The sequence below is a fragment of the Eptesicus fuscus genome, chromosome 4 (assembly GCF_027574615.1).
Source record: "Eptesicus fuscus isolate TK198812 chromosome 4, DD_ASM_mEF_20220401, whole genome shotgun sequence".
In the NCBI taxonomy this organism is placed as follows: Eukaryota; Metazoa; Chordata; class Mammalia; order Chiroptera; family Vespertilionidae; genus Eptesicus; species Eptesicus fuscus.
The window spans coordinates 50,445,282-50,469,066 of NC_072476.1; the positions used below are offsets into that span (position 1 = coordinate 50,445,282).

The following is a 23,785-nucleotide window of genomic DNA, read 5'->3' on the forward strand; positions in this document are numbered from 1 at the left end:
GGAGCTGGCCCAGAGACCTGAACATGAGTTTGGGAAACTGGGCCATATTTAATACGGGGCCCTTTGAAGATGTTTTCCCTATAACAGATCTAAGGAATAGTTATTCATACTGTGAAGGCGAGAATATAGAGTCTCAGAAAGACCACATATGGCTCCAGGCCACTCATCCCAGATGTTACCCCAGGTCTTGGGAGTCTGTGTTCAGGCTTGTGGCACTTCCTCAGGGCATCTCCAGGCACAGGGACTGTTTCCTTGGAAAAGAGCCACCTCAGATACTTGCTCAGAAAACGCTGGCGTCTTATAATAATTTACACACGTGTGATACTTTTGCAAATGGTGGTTAGGGACATATCTAGCAAATGAGAGTGAAACTAAATACTATATGTCTCTCAAAGGACATGCATTTTCTAAATGTAGCAAATGTGGGGCAAATAGAAGAATAGCCCAAATCCTTTGTGTGTTTTGTCATATTTGTTAATTGACCCCGTTCTGTTCTCTAAATGCTTTAAAATCACTTTAAAATCCCAACTTATACCAGGCCTTTGCCCATTGGTAATGTTTAGAGAGATTTTATTATATAGTCTCAGCCCAGCTTAGAAAGCTGACTGACTTTGTTACTAAGCAACAGCACTGAGAACCAAGGGTTACAAGTCTCCCTCAAATTTCACTACTAACTAAACCAAGCACTACTACTACCTCTGTCACTTTAAAATAAAATTCTTTTTTTAAAAAAGTTAGAGGGAGGGCCCACAGTCAGCAGAGTATCCTAGGAATGTTGAACAATGACAGCAGAAGTCCTCAGTCTCCGCCAGAGGAGCTCCTACATGAGTACTACCTGAGCAAGGACACCAAAAACGTGTGCATTCAAAGTGGGTCGCTGTCTCCCAACAAATCAGTCTTTGGATTTGTTGAGATCAGCTCCACCTTCAGTGATGAACTGTAGAAATTTATGTCCTAAACAGAACAGGACCAGACTCCTAGATGCAGAGAACAGACTGATGGTTGCCAGAGGGGAGGGGGCTTGTGGGACTGGGTGAAAAAGATGAAGGGATTGAGAAGGATAGATTGGTAGCTACAAAATAGTCATGGGGATGGGGAGTACAGCAGAGGAAATAGAGTCAGTAGTATTGTAATAACTACTAGTGTATATGGTGCCAGTTGGGTACTGGAAATATCAGGGGGAACACTTTGTGGAATATAGGATTGTCTGACCACGATGCTGTACACCTGAAACTAATACAAACTGGTGTTGAATGTAAACCGTCATTGAAAATTTAAAAACAAAAACCAATTTAAAAAACATTTTTTAAAGAAATTTGCATTCTGATTAGTATAGGAGATTATTTCAGATATATTTGCTGACCAGCATTTTGCTAATTTTAAATTTAAAAGATGGATCCTTTTCTACCCAAATACAAGTTAGTTCAAAGTGAGATGGGGTGACTGTTCTGTTTGGTGGTACCCCTGAGGGTTTTGCCCATTTCCTGGGGCAGCCTCTGAATCCTTTCTCCAATTTGAGAGCTGCTCTGAGAGGCCCTGGCTCTAGCACCAGGTGTCCGACCATAGCCCGTGGCCAGCCAGGGGGTGTGGGGCCCAGTCTTGCTGCCCGGCGCCCTCAGGCTGAAGGCAGCTCAGAGGCAAACATGAGAGGTTCTGTGAAGAGAGAAAAAGTTTCCAAACCACACACAACGTGCAAGTGAAACCTGCACATAAACGCCTGGTTGATTTAGTTGAATGGAAATCTAGAGTAACCAACTATTCAGCTTTCAAAATGGGTATCATGCTATCCATTACCTGCTTTCAAATTTTTATCAAGACTCAAAGAAAAATTTGAGTAGCAAAGAAAAACATTTTGTAGTGGAGGGTCTGGACTCTGGAACCAAGAGTTCAGGCTTAGATCTGGGATCAACACTTGGTTGTGTCATCTTGAGCAGTTACTTAACATCTCAGTGTCTGTGTTTCCTTGTCTGAAAAATGGGGGTGATAATAGTACCTTTCCCTATGGGACTGCTGTGAGCATTTCAGTGAGTGCACTTATATCAAGCCCTTAGAATATTGTGTGTTATATATAAAATGATCAGTGTTACTGATTATTCTTATCATCAATGTCATTATATTAGCCTGTGGTTTAATATTTGAATTTCCAAAGGAGAAAAAAAAAGTATATTGCCTGCTCTCCTGTTTTGAAAGGGAATTAAAATGAAAGGAAAAAAATAAACTCAGATTATAGGAGATTTTGCCCTTTTACTTTTTCCTCACTTAAATTTAAACTTCAGATTCTTTCCTATACAAAGATATCAATAATCACATTTCTATACATTTTACGAAGGAAAACCAATGCATCCATGGGACACGCTGTATTGGGATCAACTTACTAACTCAGGCATAGGGATGAAGAAAGATTTGCAATGAGAGGAAAGGGTGAGCTGGAGAGCAGACAATTCAAATAGGTAAACAAAAAGAAAGTACTAAGAAAAATAATGGAGAAAAATAATAAAAACAGGAAGCACAGAGACATTATGATTAGGATATGGAGACAACGATTTACTACCTCAATGAGATCATCTGTGCCAACAAAGAACTAACTAAATTAATTTGGGCCTTTCACTCTTCTCCCTGTACCTTAACCAAACCTGCTGACCACTAATAATTCACAAATATGAGTTATCCTTCCCCTTCGTGGAGCCAAAGGAGTGAACAAGAGATCCCAATGGTCTGCACAGTTACCCCCACTTCAGAAATGCTGTCCCTGGGGCCCTGCCCTGGGGGGAGGGGGGAGGGGAGGGTTGTGTGACATCTGTGTGTCCCAGGACGCATGTACCGTGCTCCTACGGTTCTGAGAAATATTGAAGGCTGGTTATGTTTTCTTTCATGTGCAGTCAGTTTCATTTGGGGCCGCTTATACTTAATCTGAAAGCTATACTTGACCCAAACTTATGCTTTTTTCCTCACTTGAGTTTTTGAAAAATTGTAAGAATAACAAAATGCGTGGTATTTGTTGTAGGAAGGTGTTTTTCCTCCGTTTCTCTCATTAGGTAAACAAAGAACAGATGAGAGACATCAAACATATTGCTTGCAGACGAAAGCAGCATGTACTTAGATTATCAGACAATGTCTAAGCAAAACAGCAGTAAAATTTGTTGGGCTGCAGCAGTGATGACGGAGGAGTCCTCCAGCCGTTTGACGAACGTGGCATTCCCTGCGCACTTGTAAAATTAGGAAGTGCGTTAGGAAGCCCTGTTTGAATAGCTTTTCTGATTGCTGGATGGATAAGCACGTTACAGGCATTACTTTGGGTTTTGAAGCTGAGGCCACTTAATCTCCTAAACTTTAGTGCATTGTAAGAACCAAGAGAAGAAAACGCTGTGTGAGATGGCTTTGATGAATTGGGGTGAATTTATATCCTTAAAGACTGTTCAAAGGCTTACTTGACCTTGGGAATTAGAGCTGACCCGAAATCACCTATCAACTTAACACACATTTACTTGGCGATTTAGTAAAAACTACTTGTATAATCAACGGGACTCTAATCGGAGCAATATGTTTACTCTGCTTGCCTTAATTATAGACGGTGGCTTTGGTTAGAAAAATCATTTTCACAGCGTCAGTGAATGCTAGATTCTATATAGATCTGTTTCTTCTAATAATATATTTTCCTCATTTCTCGCAAGGCAGTTTGGATGGAGAACAAAACTGGAAAAGACAAAAAAAATTCATGGAAAAGCTGTAGGGCAAATGGAAATACAGTGTTCAAGGTTAATGAAAAATGTTTTGGGTAACAAGGTTGATGAAAAGGGAGGGAGCCCAGTGGCATAGCATTGGCTGAGAAACCAGACCTCGCCAGAGGCAGCCTGGCTGGTTTGGGAAACCTCGGTGATAAAATGTCGCGGTGGAAACCTCTGCAGTGCGTGTTAATACAGAAGTTTGGAGACAGAGAGCCTGAATTATGAGCAGCGAATAACATCATAAATGTAGCAATTCTCATATGCCAAACCCTTGTGAAAAGCAGTTGGATGGAGAAATGCTAGAGCTTTTAAAAGCTCCCTTTCACTTACTCTTTTTTTTTTTTTTTAACTTCATGCAGAACTAATTTTATACACTGTTCATTTGATTTGAAAATGCCAGCGTCTGGGGTATCATTAAAGAGCGTTATTGAGGGAGCCACTCTTGGCAAAGCATTTTGCTTAAAATGCTTATTAGTTCCTCTGTCCCTGCAGAGTTGTAGACAGGATGGAGAAAGTGCACCTCCGTCTACTAACTCCATCCCTCTGCCTCCGTCTGCAGCAGGTAGCTGCCCTTCTGTTGGACGGCCTCTTCTCCTGGGCCCATTGAGGCGCCAGGAGGGCAGTGGAGGCCACGTTACTTAAGGAAGAGACATAAATAGGTTTTGAAAGGTCCACCCCAATGTCCTATGACCAAAGCCTCTCGGAATTTCTTTGATTTCTAGTTGACATAAATGAGAATTACACAGGCGTGAAGAGTCCACCCAGAAAAGATCAGAGAGGCTGCCGGGGGAGGAGAGGGCTTCGCTGTGATCCTATTGATTTTTTTCAGCTGCCTTCAGGCCAGGGGCCGCTGCAGAGGCGACTGTTATTGATCCACACCATGGAAATAATGAAATTAATTCATTTCTCATCAAACCGCCATGGCCAAGACCTTTCTCTTCACCTGCCCTAATTCCCGAAGTACTTAGCTGGGGAGGGAAATACATGATTTCTTTAAAATAAATTCTTTCTTGAGGTCATATGGAATCTTTCTTTTCACACAAGTTCCTCATTTAAATGGTAGAGATATTTCGCTTAATCAAGTCAATGAGAAGCCAGTATAGAAAACAAGTAACAGAAACCAGTCAGCCCTTTGGAGCCAGGATCTGCTTTCCAGCCTTCGACTACCCAGGTCCAAGTCTTGTGTGCCCAAGTTAATGTCAAAATATTCAGGGAAAAATTGACCACTGCATTTCTCAGGAAGTAATCATGGTGAGAGAAAGCCTCAACAAGCTAAATATTTCTGTGGAGAAAATGGAGTTTTTATCAGCTTGTTTAGGAATCATAAGCAGGAAAGCCCTATGGGGAAAATAATATAGGACTCCGTAACTAATACACAGAACTAACTGGGAAAATCAGTTTCAGGGAAAATAATTTGCGGGGCACTGTGTCCAGGACTGTTTTGGTAGCAATTCAGCCATGAAACAAAGTGTATACCTGCAGGGGCCCGCCCCTCCCCTGCAACGCGCACACAGCTGTTTCTAGATTGCCCGTAGCCAAATTTTAAGACTGAAAATGTATGCCTTATCAAAGAAAATAAAGTGTAAAACACACACACACAAAAAAAAAAAATAAAAAATGCCCAAAACATTCTCTCCTAACAAGGCAGGAGTGGTCTGACTGTGCAGGTCCCGCAGCCCCAGGCCGTGAGCGACATACATGAACAGCCGCCGTGCCATGTGCTCCACAGAAAGGGGAGAGGGAAGATGGTGAGAGCGTGTGGCTGGCTCTCAGATCCGAACCTAAGTCTTTCACTTGAAGTATCAGCATCTTGTTTCTTTTGCTGATAAAACAGTTTCTCCGGGTGATTTTTCACACAGGAGCACTTTAAAACACATTTTTACAACCCTCTCCTGATTATTCCTGGTAATTGAAACAGGGAAAAGCACATCAGCTGAGATATAGAGGTTACCACTCCACCTCATTTTAGCCAAGTGTTCCCATCTCTTCCACCTGCACTGTTGTGAAGTGGTAGCCGAAAGGCCTTTCTTTCCTTTACATATTAAACCAAGAAAATGCTGGCCTGGAGCTTTTTTGACAAGTTTATTTGGTGAACATTAGTGTTTTCAAATTCTACTTCCATCGCTTTACTGTCTGTGGGACTTTGGGCAACTTCCTCGCTAAAAGCCTCAGTTTCACCAGCTGAAAAATGGGATAATATTATGTATCCTATGGGTTTAAATGAGATATTGCAACAAAGCACTTAACCCAAAGATATGCACACTGAAAATACTCAATAAATGTAACTGCTATTAACTACTATTATTTTCATTATTATTTATCCATGTAGTATACATACCTGCTCCGGAATCATGTATCAGATATTTAACCATGATATGAACCACCTGGCTCATAATATTCTAGCCATGAATGTACATCTTATATGCTAAGATCTTACCAAAACAAACAAACAAACAAAACTAGGCCCCTGAGACTCAGACAATTCTAAAAAAAAACCATAGAATCTATTTTTTAAAATAGTTAAGACCAATCAGTTTACAGTCAAACTTATAGAGGAAGAAGAAACCTAGAGACCAGCAGATCTCGGTTCTTTCCTGCGAACAGAAAGAGTAAAGATTTGCCAAGTATGACAGCCAGTTGGTGTCTAGGCTGGGGTTTGTTTGGTTTGTTTCTTCAGGAAAATCAACATCTCCTGAGAACCTTTTAAGGGAGGGTGCTGCCAATAGCTGCTTATGTTTTGCTCACTTCTGTTATGGGATGGATGTAGAGTGAAATTGTGTGTGTGTGTGTGTGTGTGTGTGTGTGTGTGTGAGAGAGAGAGAGAGAGAGAGAGAGAGAGAGAGAGAGAGAGAAAGGAGGAAGGAAAGGGCCTTCTGTTCCCCAAATGCTGTAGGGTGGATAGACTGGTTGGCGTTTGCCTGAAGGCACCCTGCAGCATCATTGCTTTGCAGTAAATAATCTCCTTGGAACTTTGATTCGACTTAAGTAATTATACAAAAGAATGAGGTTGCAGGATCATGTTATTTTTCTAATTTAGAAATAGGAAAGGTAACAGCAATATCTTAACAGAGCTCAGATCGAATCCCAGAACTCGTAAGCACCTGACTTTGCAAAGTGAGAACAAGGATGGCCCGCAGGGGCTCAGGAGACTGGGGGCTGCTGCCCGCTGGGAAGGAACGGCCGGCCTGCTCGCGAGGCCCGCCATACAGCAGCAGGTTTTCAGGGCTGGCCATGCTGCGCCTCATGCAAATTTTGTTTGGCAAGTAGTTTTCCAGAGAGAAAATCTAAACTTCCCCCCTGCCAATTTTGATTAAATATTTTATTCATTTATTCAAGAAATAGCTATTGAGCTGCTTACTATGTTCCAGTCACTCTGAACAGGTGACAGGTCAGAAAAAATCAGTGAACAAGATCGAGTTCCTACCCCATGGAGCCTGCAGCCTCCTGGGGGAGACAAGCAAACCGGCAGCCACAGTGCTGTCAGACTGCAAATTAATTTTCAAAACCAGCACCCAGACTTACCTTTCTTCTGCACGAAGAACCACTTACATAGCACATCTGCGTCAGCGGTCCTCTGGAGCCCTGCTTCCCGGCCACTCCCGGGAAATTCCTGAAAAGGACTGGCTATGAACAGTGGTTCTTCCTTTTTCACCACCTATTTCCATCCTCACCGTGCCCCTGTTTCTGTTCTTTTCAAGGTCACCGGTGACTTCCATGTCACCAAATCTAGCGGCCACTTCTCTGTCTACAACCTGCTCCATCTCTTAGCAGCTGCCCACATGGTAACCGTCCCCCCTTTGTGACAATGCTTTCCTCTCGTCATCCCTGTCACCATGCTCCTGGCCTTTCTCTCTCCATATCCTGTACCTCCATGGCCTCATCTATAAAGTGGAAGTAAAAATAGCACCTACCTCATAGGCTATTGAGAGGATTACGTGAGTTTATGTGTGCAAAGTTTCTTACATGAAGTAAGCGATTAACTAGTAGCTCTTATTTGTTGTGATGGTTAATTCTTACCTTTTTCATCCCCACCACTCTCCTCCTCATTAGAATGTAAGGTCCCTGAGTGTCTCCTTCTCTGCTGTATTGTCAGGCCCTCCCATAGTGGCTGGTATACTGTAGTTGCTAAACAGATATGTATTGGATGATGGATGGATGGATGGATGGATGGATGGATGGATGGATGGGCGGATGGATGGATGGATGGATGGATGGGCAGATGGATGGATGGATGGATGGGCAGATGGATGGATGGGCAGATGATGGGTGAGTGGCTTGGATTGTGTTTCCCATCTGCATTCTGTGTAACACCGTGCTTCTGAGGAGGTTCCTCAGGCTGCCTGGGCCTTGCAGCTCTCCACCAGAGAGCCCCACTGTTATTGCTTTATTTATTTACTTTATTTACATAGTTTGTTTATCTACTTAGTTATTATGTGGTTTATAGAAGTATTGTTCAGCTAAAAGCAAGTTTGATAACCTTTAGATCCCACTGCTTCTTAATAATTTGACTGATTATAAAATGTATCAAGGCAGAGGGGAATAAATGAATGAGTAAGAAAGATGACCCCTTGGGTATAAGACCAGTTTCCTGTAGCTGGGAATTCTGAGTGTAGCCGAATGCTCTCTGGGTTCAGGACAGTTACAGAGTTCAGGCAGCTGATGTGCCATGGGACTCAGCATCCTTCAGAGGCCAACCCTAAAATGCTCTTATTTATGTAGTCTCTCTTCTGAAAACCAAAAATAGCACTTGTTGTAGGGTTTTTAAATATATATACCGTGTGTGTGTGTGTGTGTGTGTGTGTGTATTTAAACTATATTTTATTGATTTTTTACAGAGAGAAAGGGAGAGGGATAGAGAGTCAGAAACATCGATGAGAAAGAAACATCGATCAGCTGCCTCCTGCACACCTCCCACTGGGGATGTGCCTGCAACCAAAGTACATGCCCTTGACCGGAATCGAACCTGGGACCCTTCAGTCTGCAGGTTGATGCTCTATACACTGAGCCAAACCAGCTAGGGCTAAAAATATACTTTTATTGATCAGAAAGAATGGAGAGGAAGAGAGAGATAGAAATATCAATGAAGAGAGAGAATCATTGATCAGTTGCCTCCTGCTCACTCCCCCCCCCCCACTGGGGATCGAGCCCACAACCCAGGCATGTGCTCTGACCTGGAATCGACCTGTGACCTCCTGGTTTATAGGTTGATGCTCAACCTCTAGAGCCATACCGGCCCGGCTGTTGTAGGGGTTTCTTAACCTACAGATTTACAGATTACTTTTATGCAGAATAAATTTTTGCTGATAATAAATGTGTTTTAGGAAACAGGTCAAATTCACAAATTCTACCTGAAAGAAATTTTTGTCATCAGGTGTCCACTGGTGATGACCACTGCCAAAAGCTTTGTATAAGAAAATAAAAACTGAAAACAAGAAAGCCATTAAGCACAAGAGAAAACACATTTTTTAGTTCTGAGAGTTTTCTCCCTCAATTGTATTTTCCAGCTTAATTTTGCCAGTTTAATTTAGAAACACCCAGATGTGTTCCATAAATACATCGCACTTACCACTCAGCGACTACATTAATTATCTTATTAGGGCACAGGTTTTCTCACAGACTTGATCTTTTGCCGAACCATTTGGAGCGCTGCAGATGAGTGCCCAAGTGGATTCCTCCATCCCCTGTCCCACGCGTGTCTGTCATGGCTTTCATCTGCACTACACATGCAAATCTATTTTTAAAAATGTACAGACTTGCACGGTGGATCAACTCCATGGCTATGGGCTGTGGCCTCAGAATGGCCTACGCAGGCTGGTGCCTAGAACTTACACTTGGCTTGAAACATCTTTTTTGTGGAGGATCGCTGGGTAAAACAGGGAATGAAAATGTCACTAATTTTTCTCGCTGACAGTGTGGCTGTGGGACTCCTGTCACACTAATCTCTAATTAGAGGCTTCAGGTTGGCGAGCCCCGAGCCCCGATTCTCCCTTAACACTGCAGGCGTTTCTGTGATCCCCATCCCCCGGGTTCTCGGCTGCTTTCTCCCTGTGCTAATTCAAGTGAAGAGAAGCAATGCTCGTCCTCACAGGCAGCCCACATTTCATGAAAAAGAGACAGCATGAAGCCAGGCCTGTTGTGATATTGACAGAGCATAGCACTTCCAATCATTGCAGATTCTGAAATGGAATGACTGCATTTGACAAAATTGACTGAATTCATGAGCCTGCCGCCCTGCCAGGTTCATTGCCTTCTCAGTATCTGTCTCTTTCTATGCTTTGGGTTTTTTAGATGAGATTTTTGCCACACAAGAGTCAGAGTTCTTACATCTATATTTAAAAATGCATTCTTAGAGGCCTCGGGCTGTCGTGTGTGAGGTTTTTTGTGTGAAGCAGGGTGCATTATGGGTAGCCTCCAGTCAGCTGACTCGCATGGTTAGCAAGTGGCTTTTAGGCTTCAATAAGACAATCCAGTTTTCTTTTTAAGTATAATAAATACTTAGTCCTCTCCCACCTCATGAGTGGCCCCTTGAAGAAGCACAGGGTCCATGTGAACACTGTTTGGGGCACTTGTCCTCCCTAAGCTGGTGGGAAGGCCAGGGGGCTGCCTCCTCTGGCCACACCTAACTAGAAATCTAAGAGAATGCTGGGAGAGAAGAAACCAGTCTGGTGTTACCATATTCAAAAATCTACTTTTGTCTCAGGCAGTGATGAGTATTTGGGGGGAAGGAGAGGAGCAACTTTCTTTCTCCAGAACCCCGACTCAGAGTTTAATGCGGAGGGCAGCCCGGGAGGAGGTGCGCGCTCCTTACCTTTCAGTAATCATAGTTCAGATCTTGCCTTCAAACCCCCACGTGCAGAAATCATCTGCACCCTGTAGGGACTCTTCACTCGGAAGCTTTAGGCCAGCAGATCTCAACCCTCTGCCTGGGTCCCACTCCTCCAAGATTCGGATACAGGTCGTCTGGGACTGGCCTGGGCAGTGGGAGACTTAAAAGACCCCCATGAGTAGCTGGGCTGAGAACCACTGTATTCTTGGTTGTAATCTTGGTTGCAGTCATAGTTTAAGTCATCCCACATCAGTCAGCATGTATCGGCATTTGTTGTAGCTGAGTCACGGTGCGGTTCATGGAGAAGGCCTGGGTTTGACTGAGGAAGGAAGAGCGAAGGAAGGGACCTCGAAGTTGCCTGCGGAGTAGGGAAAGGGAGCAGCCAGGCTGCTCTCACACCAGAGTCATTCCCACGGCCCACACCAGGCTGGGAAGGCCCTTCCCCCTCACGTGGGCTCTGCCTGCAGCCTGTCTATGTAGCTCCAGCTTTATCCGCCTTGCTGCTCACGAGAAAGAGAAAGGTAAGCTGGGAGCCAGTGAAAGTGGTGCTGGATTCCTGGCATCCCGAGCCTCCCTGCTCTGACTGTAGAGAAACATCACCAGGATGTGGCATGTGCCCTGAAAGGGGACGTGAGAGGTCCTGCGACAAAGGGAGGGAAAGAGACTCATAAAAACCTCCCAGGGCCTGCAGTGTGCATGCTGTCGGCTGAGCAGGGTCCTGGGAAAATCAATGTATTGTCTGCTCTTTTATTTTTTTCTTAGTGTCCTCTTTAAAAATATTTTAAACTGCACTTAGATGACTCATCTCATTTACATACAAATTTGAGCTATGACTAAAAGTTGCATTACCCCTATTTTACTCATTTCCATGTGTGCCCATCATGGGGCCAGTGGAGCCTCATTTGAATGTGCGTTGTCCAGGATGAGTTCCAGGGGCACCTGACGGACGCCAGGGTCCACAATGGCCACAGAGCCAAAACCTCGGAGAGAGACGGACTCCGGAGTTGGACTGCCAGGGAGACAACACTCTGCCTCTGGGCCCCCCGGAGTCAGCCTCTGGGCCTGTTAGCAGTGAGTGACATTGCCCGGGGAGCCTGTGGAGAATGACAGACCAGCGTGAGGGCAAGGGCCCTGCATCGGGAGGCAGGCGCTGAGTGTGCTATCTGCGACTCCTTCACAGACGTACGGTGGGCCCCTTAGTTTCCCGCTGCAGACAGGGGGATCCATTTTCTTAGCTACCCGCCCCCCTCAGAGAAGTGCCATTTGAAACAAGAGCGTACCTCACCTCAGTCACACATCCAAGTTGCCATGTGTGCTGGAGAAACTGACCCCAAAGCTCACAAAGCAAGGGGGAGAGCCAGCGTTTTAGTCCAGCTTACGAGTGGCTTTCCCTCGTCCCTGAAAAATATGTGAACATGTAGCGCATGTCGTCCACGGGCTGGTGCCTCCTTGTCCTTCTCCAGTCACTTAGCGCCCCTTCCTTTGCAAAGCCCTTTCCAGCCCCCTGGGGAGGGTCAGGTGCCACTCAGCTCTCCCGTCCACAGCAGCCTGCGCTCCCCCTGGAAGGCCCTCCTCGGGGTTTGCTGCTGCGTTGCTGCTGCTGGCTTTCTTGTTCCTCCCTCTCTCAGAGCGTGGGCCCTGTCTCTCCTGCTGGCCTTCTACCTGGGGGACGCCGGACAGCGTTTCCCTGGGTGGGAGACAGGAAGGGAAGTTGCAGTTTAGGGCAGGGGACAGTTGGCGCTGCCCAGAGGCCCTTGTTCGTCTCTAGCAGCTTCGTCATGTTTCCGTCACGGTTCAGCGTCTCCCACGACCACAGCACCATGACAATGTCCCGCAGGCCAAGTGGGATCCGTTGTAATTTATGTTCCCACAGAGCAGCCATTTTGAAGAGATTGCAGAGAACTTTGAAATGAATTTGTGTGTAAACGACAATCATTTTTCTTAATTGTAAGCTGGAAAATGAATGTCCGTGAAGCTGTGTGCCCCTGTGTGAAATACTAATTCTGTCTGAGCTGCTATTCATCTGTAATCAGGGCATCAAGGCATCGATGCCTGGAAAATAGTAGATGCTCATTGAATGTTTTTTCCTTTCCCCCCTCCTCCATTTTTACTGGAATATGGACATACTTTAATTTTGCCTTATTAGTGATTTGGATGAAAAATGAACAAATTATTTCAAGTATTTCACCCAAATAAACCATGCTGCAGAGAAGAAACATGTCTGATTTCCCACTTACTGCATGGGAGCTGGTTTAGAGAGTTTTCCTCTCGCGACTGCCCCAGCCTGCTGCAGTCCTGTCTACCTGCTCCCTGCGACAATGTCCCACCACTGTCACAATGAAACCAGCAACATCAAAAAGCCCCAGATTTCCAGTTGCCCCCAGGCATGTGGAATTGCTGAAGCCCAAGAAATCAATGGGTGGAAATAGCATTGTTTTGAGACAGGAGACCTGTCCACAGTGCACTGTGTTACCAGGTAGCTGTGACCTCATCTGTGGGGCCCCCCTGGGCCTGCCACCCTGAGCAGACTGCTGATGCTCCAAACTAAAGTATTCAGTCTTCTGAACCATGTGGGTTTTTGCAAAGTTTTGGAAGCCAAATCCCATCCAGGGACCATGAACATCTTTCTCAGTGTTCTCTGGCCAGTGTAGTGTGTCACTGCTCTCCAACAAGGAAGGCTGTCCTCAACTAACCTGAGGTATAGCCCAGTCATTTCCTGAATACTGCCCGACAGCCACGGGACCTAGCAAAAACTGCCAAGTCACCATCATGAGCTACTTTGGTCTCCTGTGCAAAACTATTGGAAACCCAGGGAAGGGGTATCTGGAAAGGGGCCCCCCTGTGATGTCAGATGCAAAGGAGAGTAGCACAAAGAATCACCTTGGGTGTGAACTTCAGAGGATTAAAGGAGTTTGGAGCTGCCATAATGTCCAAACGTTAGAGACTGCTGCCACTGTGGAGGGAACAGTCCGGGAACCAGGTGAGCTTATCCTCACAGTTTCTGATGAAGTATTATTTGGTGCCTCTGTAGTTACTCAATAAGCATTCTTTAACCAACTATCATATTAACGTAGCCCACAAATATTTATTAAGCACTTACTATGTGCAGGGCATTCTCTAGGACCTAACTGTAAAATCCAATATTTCTTATATAGAGTCTAGGTGCTAGGGATTTGGCAGTGACAGAAACAGCCCAAACTCCTGTCTCCAGAGGTTATATTCTAATGGGCAAGAATATGCCAGGCAGTGTAAGACTGAAAACAAAGGGATGGCTACGATACTCCTTGTTGTCAAGGCTGTTATGGTCCAGGAATAACACAATACATTTTATTGTTGTTGGTATTGGTATTTTAAATAGCGTTCAGTTTTTGCAGGGAACTTTTCTCCATCTAAAAAAAATAGTGATTTTTAAGTGCTTTGCAGGCATACCTCAGAAATATTGTGGGTTCTGTGCCAGACCACGGTAATAAAGGGAGTAGTACCATAAAGCAAGTCATAATCTTTTTGCTGGTGGAGGGTCTTGCCTTCAATTTGTTAAAAAAAAAAAAAAAAAAAGCAAACATTTTGAAGCGCAATAAAGCAAAGCACAGTAAAACGAGGTATGCCTGAATTATATCCCTAAGTGTGATTTTAATATACTCACATGTGTCAGATAGTTGTCCCCTTACAATAAGCATGTCCTATTTCACAAAGAGGAAACAAGAGTCACTTAATATAAAAGGACTAGGGGCCCAGAGCACGAATTCGTGCACCTTGAAAGAAACTGTGGGCCATGAGGCTATGGTGGGTACAGGGGCAGGTCTTGGCCCATCCTCCGAGCCCCCACCTGGCCCCTCCCGTCACGGCCCCTGGTCCCCTCTCTGCCAACAGCCCCGCTCCCACCACCGCTGCTCCCAAGCACTGACGCTGCTGCCGGCGCTGGCCTCACATCCGCTGATGGTGCAGAGCGATTGGGGCCGGCCCCGGCAGCGGGTGCAAGCGGGGCCGGTGCCAGCAGCAGGTGCAAGCACCAGGCGGGACGGTGGCGCACGGGAGCAAAGAGTTTTCAGTAACCACCAGAGACTTGCCCAGATGACAGCAACCAGTGCCCCGCCTTGGTCTGGCGCCCCCGCTCACCTGCTCCACCATCCCGCCACAGCCAACACCCACCATGTTTTGCACTCTGCGGCCTCCTGCCAACGCTCGCCATGTTCCGTGCGTGCGCCTCCTGATGATGGTGCACATCATAGTGACCGGTTGTTTGGTTGTTCTGTTGTTCCGCCGTTCGGTCTATTTGCATAATATGGTTTTATATATATAGATTCTTCAGCAAATTTTATCAGGAATTCTATTTTTTGAACAATAGGTATCATTGGGGAGATAATTCAGGCCAAGGCTAACCCTTATCTGGAGCTTTGTGGGGAAAGTATTGCTAAGGAGGTGAGGACACGGTATGATGGTCTAGATAAATTGGTTAAACTGAGTACTGGAGACTCTGACAGTGCTCCCCTCAGCCTCCCATAGCAGCAGCAATAGAATGAAACCGTGGTGTGATTTACCTTAATTAGCACAGCAATTTGCCTCACATTTTCCAAAAGTGCTGATAGATGTTAACTCAAAAAAGATTAAAATACCAGACAAATTGCTAGTACCTTAAAAAGAGTTATAATAATTTTGAACATGTAAATTATGGTTATGCAGTCTTTTGAGAGAACTGTAAAATCCAATATTTCTTATATTTAAAGAAAAACCCTGTGGTACTTGGTTTTTTTTTTTCCCCTTTAATCACAGTAATTTCTTCAAATGACACTGCTACATATTTCTTTAGGAAGATACACTGCATTTTTAAAATTGCATGTGTAATATAGGTGGTACCATTGATAGTTTTCAGCAAGAGGAAAAGACATTGAATATTGAAAACCAGGGAACGTGGGGAAAATTTTTTTAAATTTATTTTTATGGTCTTTTTCTATATTACATATATTTTATGAGTTGGAACAGAGAACAGTTCTTTTCATCCTAACTAATGAAGCTGTGCGTGACAAAAATGCCTGCAAACTTTGTATGTAGGCTTAATGATTTAAAACAATGTGGACCCTCCTGGTGTCTCACACTGAACCCCTTCTCTAAGGCATCGAAACACTGAGAGAGTCTATACAAAGAGGTGAGCATAATTTGTACTTCTGAGTAGATGAAAGTAACTTTAGTGTAAAGCTTGCCACACTGTAATGCCAGGAGACACTGTAAGTAAAAGATGGAACTTTCCCTAGTGGGGCCACATGTATTTCCCTGAATAACTTCTACTCGATAAAGCTCTCAAATGGAATATTTGCGTTTCCCCCACTGCTTTGTTTTCCAGAATTTACAGAGTGCAGTTAGCAAAAAGATTGCTTAGAAGACTCATTTATCCACAGAGGAACTGCAGTACCGTTTTTTCATGCAGCTGTACAAAGCCAAAGCTCTGTCTGTTCTTGCCCATAACCTATGAAAGCCAGAGAATTAACAGTCTCAACTATAAGTGTATCTTCCTTTGTACAAGAGAAATAGGTAAATTGAATTTTGCTAAACAAAAGGATATATAAACTACATTGGGAGAGCTGACAAAATAGGTTAACCCTACCATGAAAGTCTTTACTAAAGTGAACAATGTTTCTCTAATTTATATACTCCATAAATCCATATTTTCATGTATCAAGTTTGCTCTAGGTGAATTGTATCTCCCTGCAAAGCTGTTATCACATGGAGATGTTTTCTATTTTTAAAAATTGGACCTTCAAAACAAATTGCCTGTCAACCTAGGTATAAAACTTGTTACAGGCCCTCTGTAGTGTAGAAAGGATGTACCATAGAAGACAGTCCCATCTTTATGGTGGGTTTAAACGTGTCCCCTTCTCCATCCTTTTTTGTTATCTCTTTTCAGTTAGTCGTTCCTTGAATGCTAAGTGGCTTGGCGCATGTTTAGTTCCTTTGCGATGTGATACAGATTTTCTGAGTATCCTCTCTGACCAAGTGACATTAGCTCTCCCTACCTAGATCTGCACCCTTCTGGTTTATTTATGGCAGGAGGGGGCAAGGTGACCTAACCATAGCCTGGGGGACATCAGGTAAAGAAAAGGGAGGATTTCCAGAATATGTGTTATTGAGGAAAATTCTGTAGTCTCCTCCAAAGAGTCTTAATATAAAATAGGTCCTTCTTGTATATGAAGTATATTTCATTTAAATACATCTTTATTGATTTCAGAGAGGAAGGGAGAGGGAGAGGGAGATAGAAACATAAATGATGAGAGATAATCATTGATTGGCTGGCTCCTGCATGTCCCCCACTGGGGATCAAGCCAGCAACCCAGGCATGTGCCCTTGACTGGAATTGAACCTGGGACCCTTCAGTCCGCAGGCTGACGCTCTATCCACTGAGCCAAACCAGCTAGTCTATGAAGTATATTTTAAAGGTTACTTCTTGCCCTGGGATTATTTTATTTTGAACATTATAACTAATGTTACAAAAATTTATTTCTGAAATATCTCAGAAATGGAGCAATATTGAGCATTACTATAGAGAATTGGTCATCCTAACATGTTGACAGTTAACTCATGCACTCCATTATCGTGCCTGTTGTAATAATAAGAGCTACCATTTGGGGTCCTTTTTTTAAAATGTTTACTTCTTGATTTGAGAGAGAGAGAGAGAGATACAGAGAGAGAGAGAGAGAGAGAGAGAGAGAGAGAGAAATACTGATATGTTGTTCCACCCATTCATGCATTCCTTGGTTGAGTCTTGTATATGCCCTGACCAGGGATCAAACCCACAACCTTGGCACTTTGGCATATTGGGACAATGTGCTAACCAACTGAGCTACCTGGCCAGGGTCTGGCGGCCTTTTTTTAAGTCAGTCACAGTGTTAGGCCTATTATTACAGCTAATCCTTTATAACAATCCTATGATATAAGTACTTTTATCCTGTTTTTATAGTTGAAGAAATCAAATCTTAAAGAAGTAAAGTGAAACCAGGATTCAAACCTGTTTCTGGTTGACTCTAAAGTCCATGGTGTGAACACAGTTGCCATGTTTCTACTTTACATGTGCACAGCTGGAGAGCCTCAGTCAAAGGCAGAGGCTTTAGTTCAGGCAGAAGAGATGGGCAAGTAAGGGGATGATGGCCATGCCGTGTGAGAGGGCTTACATCAGGGACAAAGCTCACAGGGGGCCAGCCATGGGTGCACAGACAAGGGGTGCCTAACTCGACCTCGGGGGCAGATAGGCCTGCTGCGGAAAGGCTTCCTGAAGGAGGGAATTCTTGAGCTGAATATGAGTTCCTGAGGAAATTGCTGGTCTTTGTGGTTATGATTACTTTAGTCTTTAGCTTGGCCTTGCTGTTGGATTTCTAATTTTTATTTCTAGTTTGTTATTGTTATACTAGAGGCCCGATGCACAAAATTCATGCAAGGGTCTTGGCCCTCACAGCCACAGCGGTTTGCCTCGGCTCTCACAGCCCCGGCTTTATTCGTAAGGTCATCCAGAAGGATGTCCAAGAAGGTCGTTCAGCTGTCCGGTCTAATTAGCACATTACACTTTTATTATTATAGACTAGAGGCCCGGTGCACTCTCTCGCAATCCGGGACCCCCTCGGGGGGTGTCTGACTGCTGGTTTAGGCCCAATCCCAACAGCGGGGATCAGGCCTAAACCGGCAGTCGGACATCCCTCCCACAATCTGGGACCGCTGGCTCCTAACTCCTCGCCTGCCTGCCTGCCTGATCACCCCTCACCACTCTGCCTGCCTGCCTGATCGCCCCTAACTGCTTGCCTGCCTGCCTGATTGCCCCTAACTGCTTGCCTGCCTGCCTGCCTGATCGCCCCTAACTGCCTCTGCCTCGGCCCCCGCCACAGCGGCTTCATCCGGAAGGACGTCTGGAATGACAACTAGAAGGTTGTTCACTGTCTGGTCTAATTAGCATATTATGCTTTTATTATTATAGATCATTCATTCACTAGTAAGTAAGCCTGGCTCATAGGTTCAAAAAATGATATGGCTCTTATGGATCTTACATTGGAGCAGGAGAAATAGACATTAAACAAAGCAATTGTAAACTAACTTTATAATATATGTGATATACAGGAGAGGTTGGCAATATTGGAAGAGTGAGCAACCTGGAAGCCTTACTTCATTTGGGGAGGGGAGCAGGGAGAGAGCAGTGACCAGAGTTACCTGGGGAAATGACATTACAGCTAAGAACTCAAGAATGAGTAGGGTGAAAGGTGAAGGGGAATATAGTCAGTAATATTGTGATAACTTTGCATGGTAACAGATGGTGACTAGACTTGTGATTACATAATAAAGCATATAAATCTTGAGTCACTCTGCTACCCACCTGAGACTCCAAAATAGTTTAAGAAATTTAAAAAAAAAAAAGAGCCCTAACCGGCTTGGCTCAGTGGATAGAGCGTCGGACTGCGGACTAAAGGGTCCCGGGTTCGATTCCGGTCAAGGGCATGTACCTTGGTTGCAGGCACATCCCCAGTAGGGGGTGTGCAGGAGGCAGCTGATCAATGTTTCTCTCTCATCCATGTTTCTAACTCTCTATCCCTCTCCCTTCCTCTCTGTCAAAAATCAATAAAATATATTTAAAAATAAAAATAAAAAAAATAAAAAAAAGAGTAGGAAGTATGCATGAGAAGGTGGTTTTAAGGGGGAAGTGTATTAAACAGTATTCCAGGTAAAGAAAACAACATGTGCAAAGTCCCTGAGGCCAGACAGATCTTGGAAGCTTGATAACCTGAAATTCAGTCAGGTGAGTGGCTAGTATAACAAACAGGCTAGAGAGGTAGGGCTAGATGACACATGGCCTTCCAAATGTACTGTTATAAGCTGCCTCAACACAGGCAAGACTTAGAACACAAATTTAAATTTAAAAAAATTATATTGCTTAAAAATCCTCTTAAGACCATCAGTTCATATTCTCAACTCTATATCAGTTCTTTCTTTTATTCAAAATTATTTTCTTATTTTTGAAAACAAAATGTTATACATCATATCTATATCAAAAAGAATTAACTGCATGTCTTGTTTGAATTTAGAATAAAAATTGATTTCTATACAAGCAAATGTTGAATAGAGAAATATTCTGACAAAGATTAACTATCATCAATGCAATGTTGAAACATCAACTCTCAAATTTATAAAAAAAAAAAAAGATATATATCACAGTTTTCCAAATCACCCAGAAAATACCGTATTATTTCAGAATAGTGCAGACAACTGAATGTCATGGTCATCATACTTGTAAGCAGGATTCAAAGGCAAACAGCAAGGATTTCATGTTACCCTCGGGCTTTTCTGGTGGTCCTGATCTTTCCCCGTGGTGGACAGATAAGGAAAGGGAGAAGAGAAATGTGTACCACAAGTCCTGTCCTTTAGACCAGCTTACTTAGTCTAAATGAACTATTGATGTATTTGAAAATGCCCAAGTGTTTGATAAAGATTTTAAATAAAGCTCCCTAAAAGTTGTGGTTCTCGGGTTAATCATTTATTTATCTAAAGGATGAAGGAAGCTGTCTACTTCTGTGATATGAACTGCAATCAGCTTAAAAATAATTGACAAATTAATCCCTTCACAGCACAGCAATTGTACAGGTGTTAGTTTTAATTAGGCCTGTCTGATTGCCTTGTCTAATCAAGAATCAAGGTGGTATCTTTGATGGTTAAGGTCTAGTGGGGCCATCCCTGACCTGCCAGCCATGTATGTTTTAATTATTGATTCCTCCCATTTCAGCCCTTTCCACAGAGGGACTTGAAGTCTGGAATACCTTAACATTTAAAGGGAAGAAAAATAAACATTTCCCCCAGCATTTCTATCTACAGTCTTGTCCTAAAAAGCCCGGCAGGTTGATGACAAAGTCAAATGCACATTCGAACGCTCACTTACTGCAGCCTCACCTTCTAAGCACTGCTGGTAGATTTTCAATGGACGCATTTAGGATCTCGGCAAGTCGCAGTGATTTATGCTTCTAGAAAACACATTTGATGTCTTGATATCATATGTCTTTTTAAAAGTCTTAAGGGCGAATGTGGTATTTAGCAAACCAGGGCGGTCAGACAGAAAGCGCCGTGCGTCCTCTCACTGAGCACTTGCCCACACTGCGGAGAAGGACTGAGGGGTGGGTTCCTGGTGCCACCCTAAGCACCCGGGGAGCGCGGGCGGCTGGTGGCCTCAGCGGTCCAGGTGCGTGACAGCCACTCTTGTCTGGTTTCAGGTCAATGAAGTGACGGTGGAGCAGCTGGTGCAGCAGTACCCCCACATCACCTTCAGCACCGTCCTCCAGGACTGCAAGAGGACCCTGGAGAGAGCCTATCAGATGGGCTGGACCCCCAACATGTCCGCGGCCTCCTCCTAAAGCTCCTGCCCACGCTCAGGTCCACGCGGCCGCTCGGCGGGGCAGGGAGGGGTGTAGATTTGGGGTGGGTGATCTCTTGGAAAGGTTTTAACTGTCACGTGTCTGTGTGTGTACCGAGTGTGTATATTTGTGTTTCGTTCGCATACTGCCTAGAGCATAAGCGCCATTGCTGTTTAGTCCCAGGTGAGCTGGTTGTTTTTCTTAAAACTTGAAGATTTTGAACGCTACAAACCTTTTAATTTTTAAGTTCAAAGGCTTATTTCTCTTTTTTTAAAAAAGTGTTTTTACTGTGGAATAAAAAGAATTAAATATATTATTTTGAGCTTCTAATTCCCACCACTTGGTGATGCCCTAAAATGAAGGCAACTGCGTTCTTTCCTAGTGAGATAGACTAGCGCACTTCTGCTATGACAACCAGAACGTAGGTGATGTTGCAGTAGTCAGAAGCCTGGAAACCAGCTTCTCTCACTCCCACATGCATACACACACACACACACACACACACACACACACACACACCCCAGGGCAGTTTCTTTCTGCATCATTTCTGACATAGGGGCCTCCCTCCAGGCCACTGGGAGAGCATGCTGCCCACTGTGGCTCTGCTAACTCAGTGTCTCCACGGGTGGCCAACTTGCTGTCTGGTTAGGTGACTTAGGGATTAGAGAGGATAAAGCCTTTTGTGAAATTTTTATCTGGAGGTAATTTTTTTGGAGGCCAGCTCACAAAAGTTAATTATTCATCATTCTACAAATGCGTTCTGTTGAGTACTAAATATTTCAGTTGAGTTTTACATTAACATTGTGTTAGTTTTTATTTCATGGATAGTAACTGGTCTTGGATGTATTTTAATGGTATTTGGAGCTAATCTTCACATTATTCACATTAAAGTCACCAATGTAATTAATAGTGTGAAGTTATTTTTTAAAAATCTACAGATCATTTAATTATTTTTGTTAATTTGGGTAATTATGAAATTATATTTCTGAGATTCGGGGGTAGTCACATTAATAGAATATTAATGAGTGATATAAATAGACAATCTTTTTTTTTTGCTTTGCTTTGCTTTGGGCTTTAGAGCAGGTTTTTTGGTTATATGCATGTTATTTTTAAATAGTTCTTATGCTACTGCAAAGATCTATTGCTGGTTAATGTATGAGTTAAGAAAAATGATAAAATCTTTTCTTTAAGATTCTGTTTACACTTGTCAGAAATAAGCATTTCTTTGTTTAAAAATCGACACCTTTCAGTTAAGAAAAGATCTATGTAAATGAATGTTTTGATTTCACACATATTTACAGTTAATCCATGTAGAGACTCAGGCTCAAATAACCTTTCCTCTGTCTAGATTTATAATCAAGACAGCAGGGAGCCTTTTTATGCTAAAGAGTGATTATCTTTCCCAGTAGAGCTAGATACAAAACCCTGGCTTGTGAGTTTGCTATTTATTCTTCCCCAGTGTGGACTAGCTGTTTTTTTGGTCTTTAACAGGTATACTAAAGTTTGAGTTTAACTTTCTATAAGTCCCAATATTGCTAAAACGAGACTATCTGTAAGAAACAAAAAATAGCTTTACATTCAAATGCCATTCACTTATTTATAATGACTCCAAAAAATGTAAACAACTGCTTTTTTTGATTATGTCAACATGTTTCTGATATGGCTTTTTTTATTTTTATTCTTTGCTTTTAATCCAAATCAGTTAGGAAAATCTAGTCAGTACCCACCAAGGGTATTTTTTCTGTCACTAAATGGATTATTAATTTAATTTTAATGGAATAAAGTTTGTGTAAGAAAAAAAAGCTGTTTACTATTAATAAACTGTAATTCTTCTTACACATCAAACTGTATTGTTTTCATTTCCCCTCCACTGAAAAATATCTTAAATCATAATATTTTAACTGGTTTTTAATCCAAAACTAATTTATAAGACCGTATGAATAGTAATTGTAGCTTGAGTGAATAAGCAAAAGTTTAATTTTTATATATGTCACACTATATTTTAAATAGTTGAAGAAAAGACTAAAGAAGGGAGAGCCATCGATACACAGATGGTGCCATTTCAACTCAAAATTGTTATAATTGTGGAGTGTTACAATTTGGTTGTCAAATGGTTTCAGAAGTGTACAATTGATTTTTTTTAAATGTTGCAATGTTTGATCTAAAGTGCAGCACTGTAACATGCTTCAGCTTGGGTTGGGGGGTGGGGGTGGGGGACTTGCACTCTTATTCTTTAAGATGTTGACTAATCCAGAAAGCCTGATGCCACATAACCTGGAAAACTGCTTTGGTATATTTGTAGAAATCTCTAGAAATGTCATATCCAGCCTCAAAGCATTAATCTAAAAAAAAAAAAAAAAACAACCAGAAAAAGCATTACCTTGAGTGATCCTGTGGTGGTTGTTGAATGTGTTCTCATTAGATGCTTTGAATTGAGGCTTAAAATGATTTTTCTGGGCAATATAGATTTTTTTTGTTTGTTTTTTGCTTAGAATGTTATAAATGTATGTGAACACGTTTAATGCAGGGCTTTTTATCCTCTCCAAAATGTCAACAGTATTTTCAGAATAAAGGCTATGAAATATAGTGCTGTAGTGGAAATTCTGGTCCTTTGTCTTTAATGTCTTTTTGAGTGGATAAAGGAAATTTACTCGGTTTGTAGTTTCTATATTTCTGTGAATCTTTTGACCTTGCAATGGGTTGCAATAAAAGAGAAACAAAACCACTGTGTCTTTTGTTTTCTTTTAGAGACAATCAGTGGTCTCCCTGATGCTGGTCGAGTGTGAGGCAGGCAGTGGCCCATGCCCTGTGTGTTTCACTAGGACTTGATGTAGGTTTGACTAACTGGGAATAATAAACAAGAC

General features: G+C 43.0%; 1 protein-coding gene across 1 annotated transcript in view; it reads left to right on the forward strand.

The window, feature by feature from the left end:
- FBXL17 (F-box and leucine rich repeat protein 17) overlaps positions 1-23,507 on the forward strand; it is a 467,471-nt gene extending 443,964 nt beyond the window's left edge. The window contains exon 9 of the mRNA XM_028149688.2: positions 20,781-23,507. Within this exon, the coding sequence (XP_028005489.2) occupies positions 20,781-20,921 (141 nt within the window). The 3' untranslated portion in view covers positions 20,922-23,507. The remainder of the gene's footprint in view (positions 1-20,780) is intronic.
- The last annotated feature ends 278 nt before the right edge of the window (positions 23,508-23,785 follow it).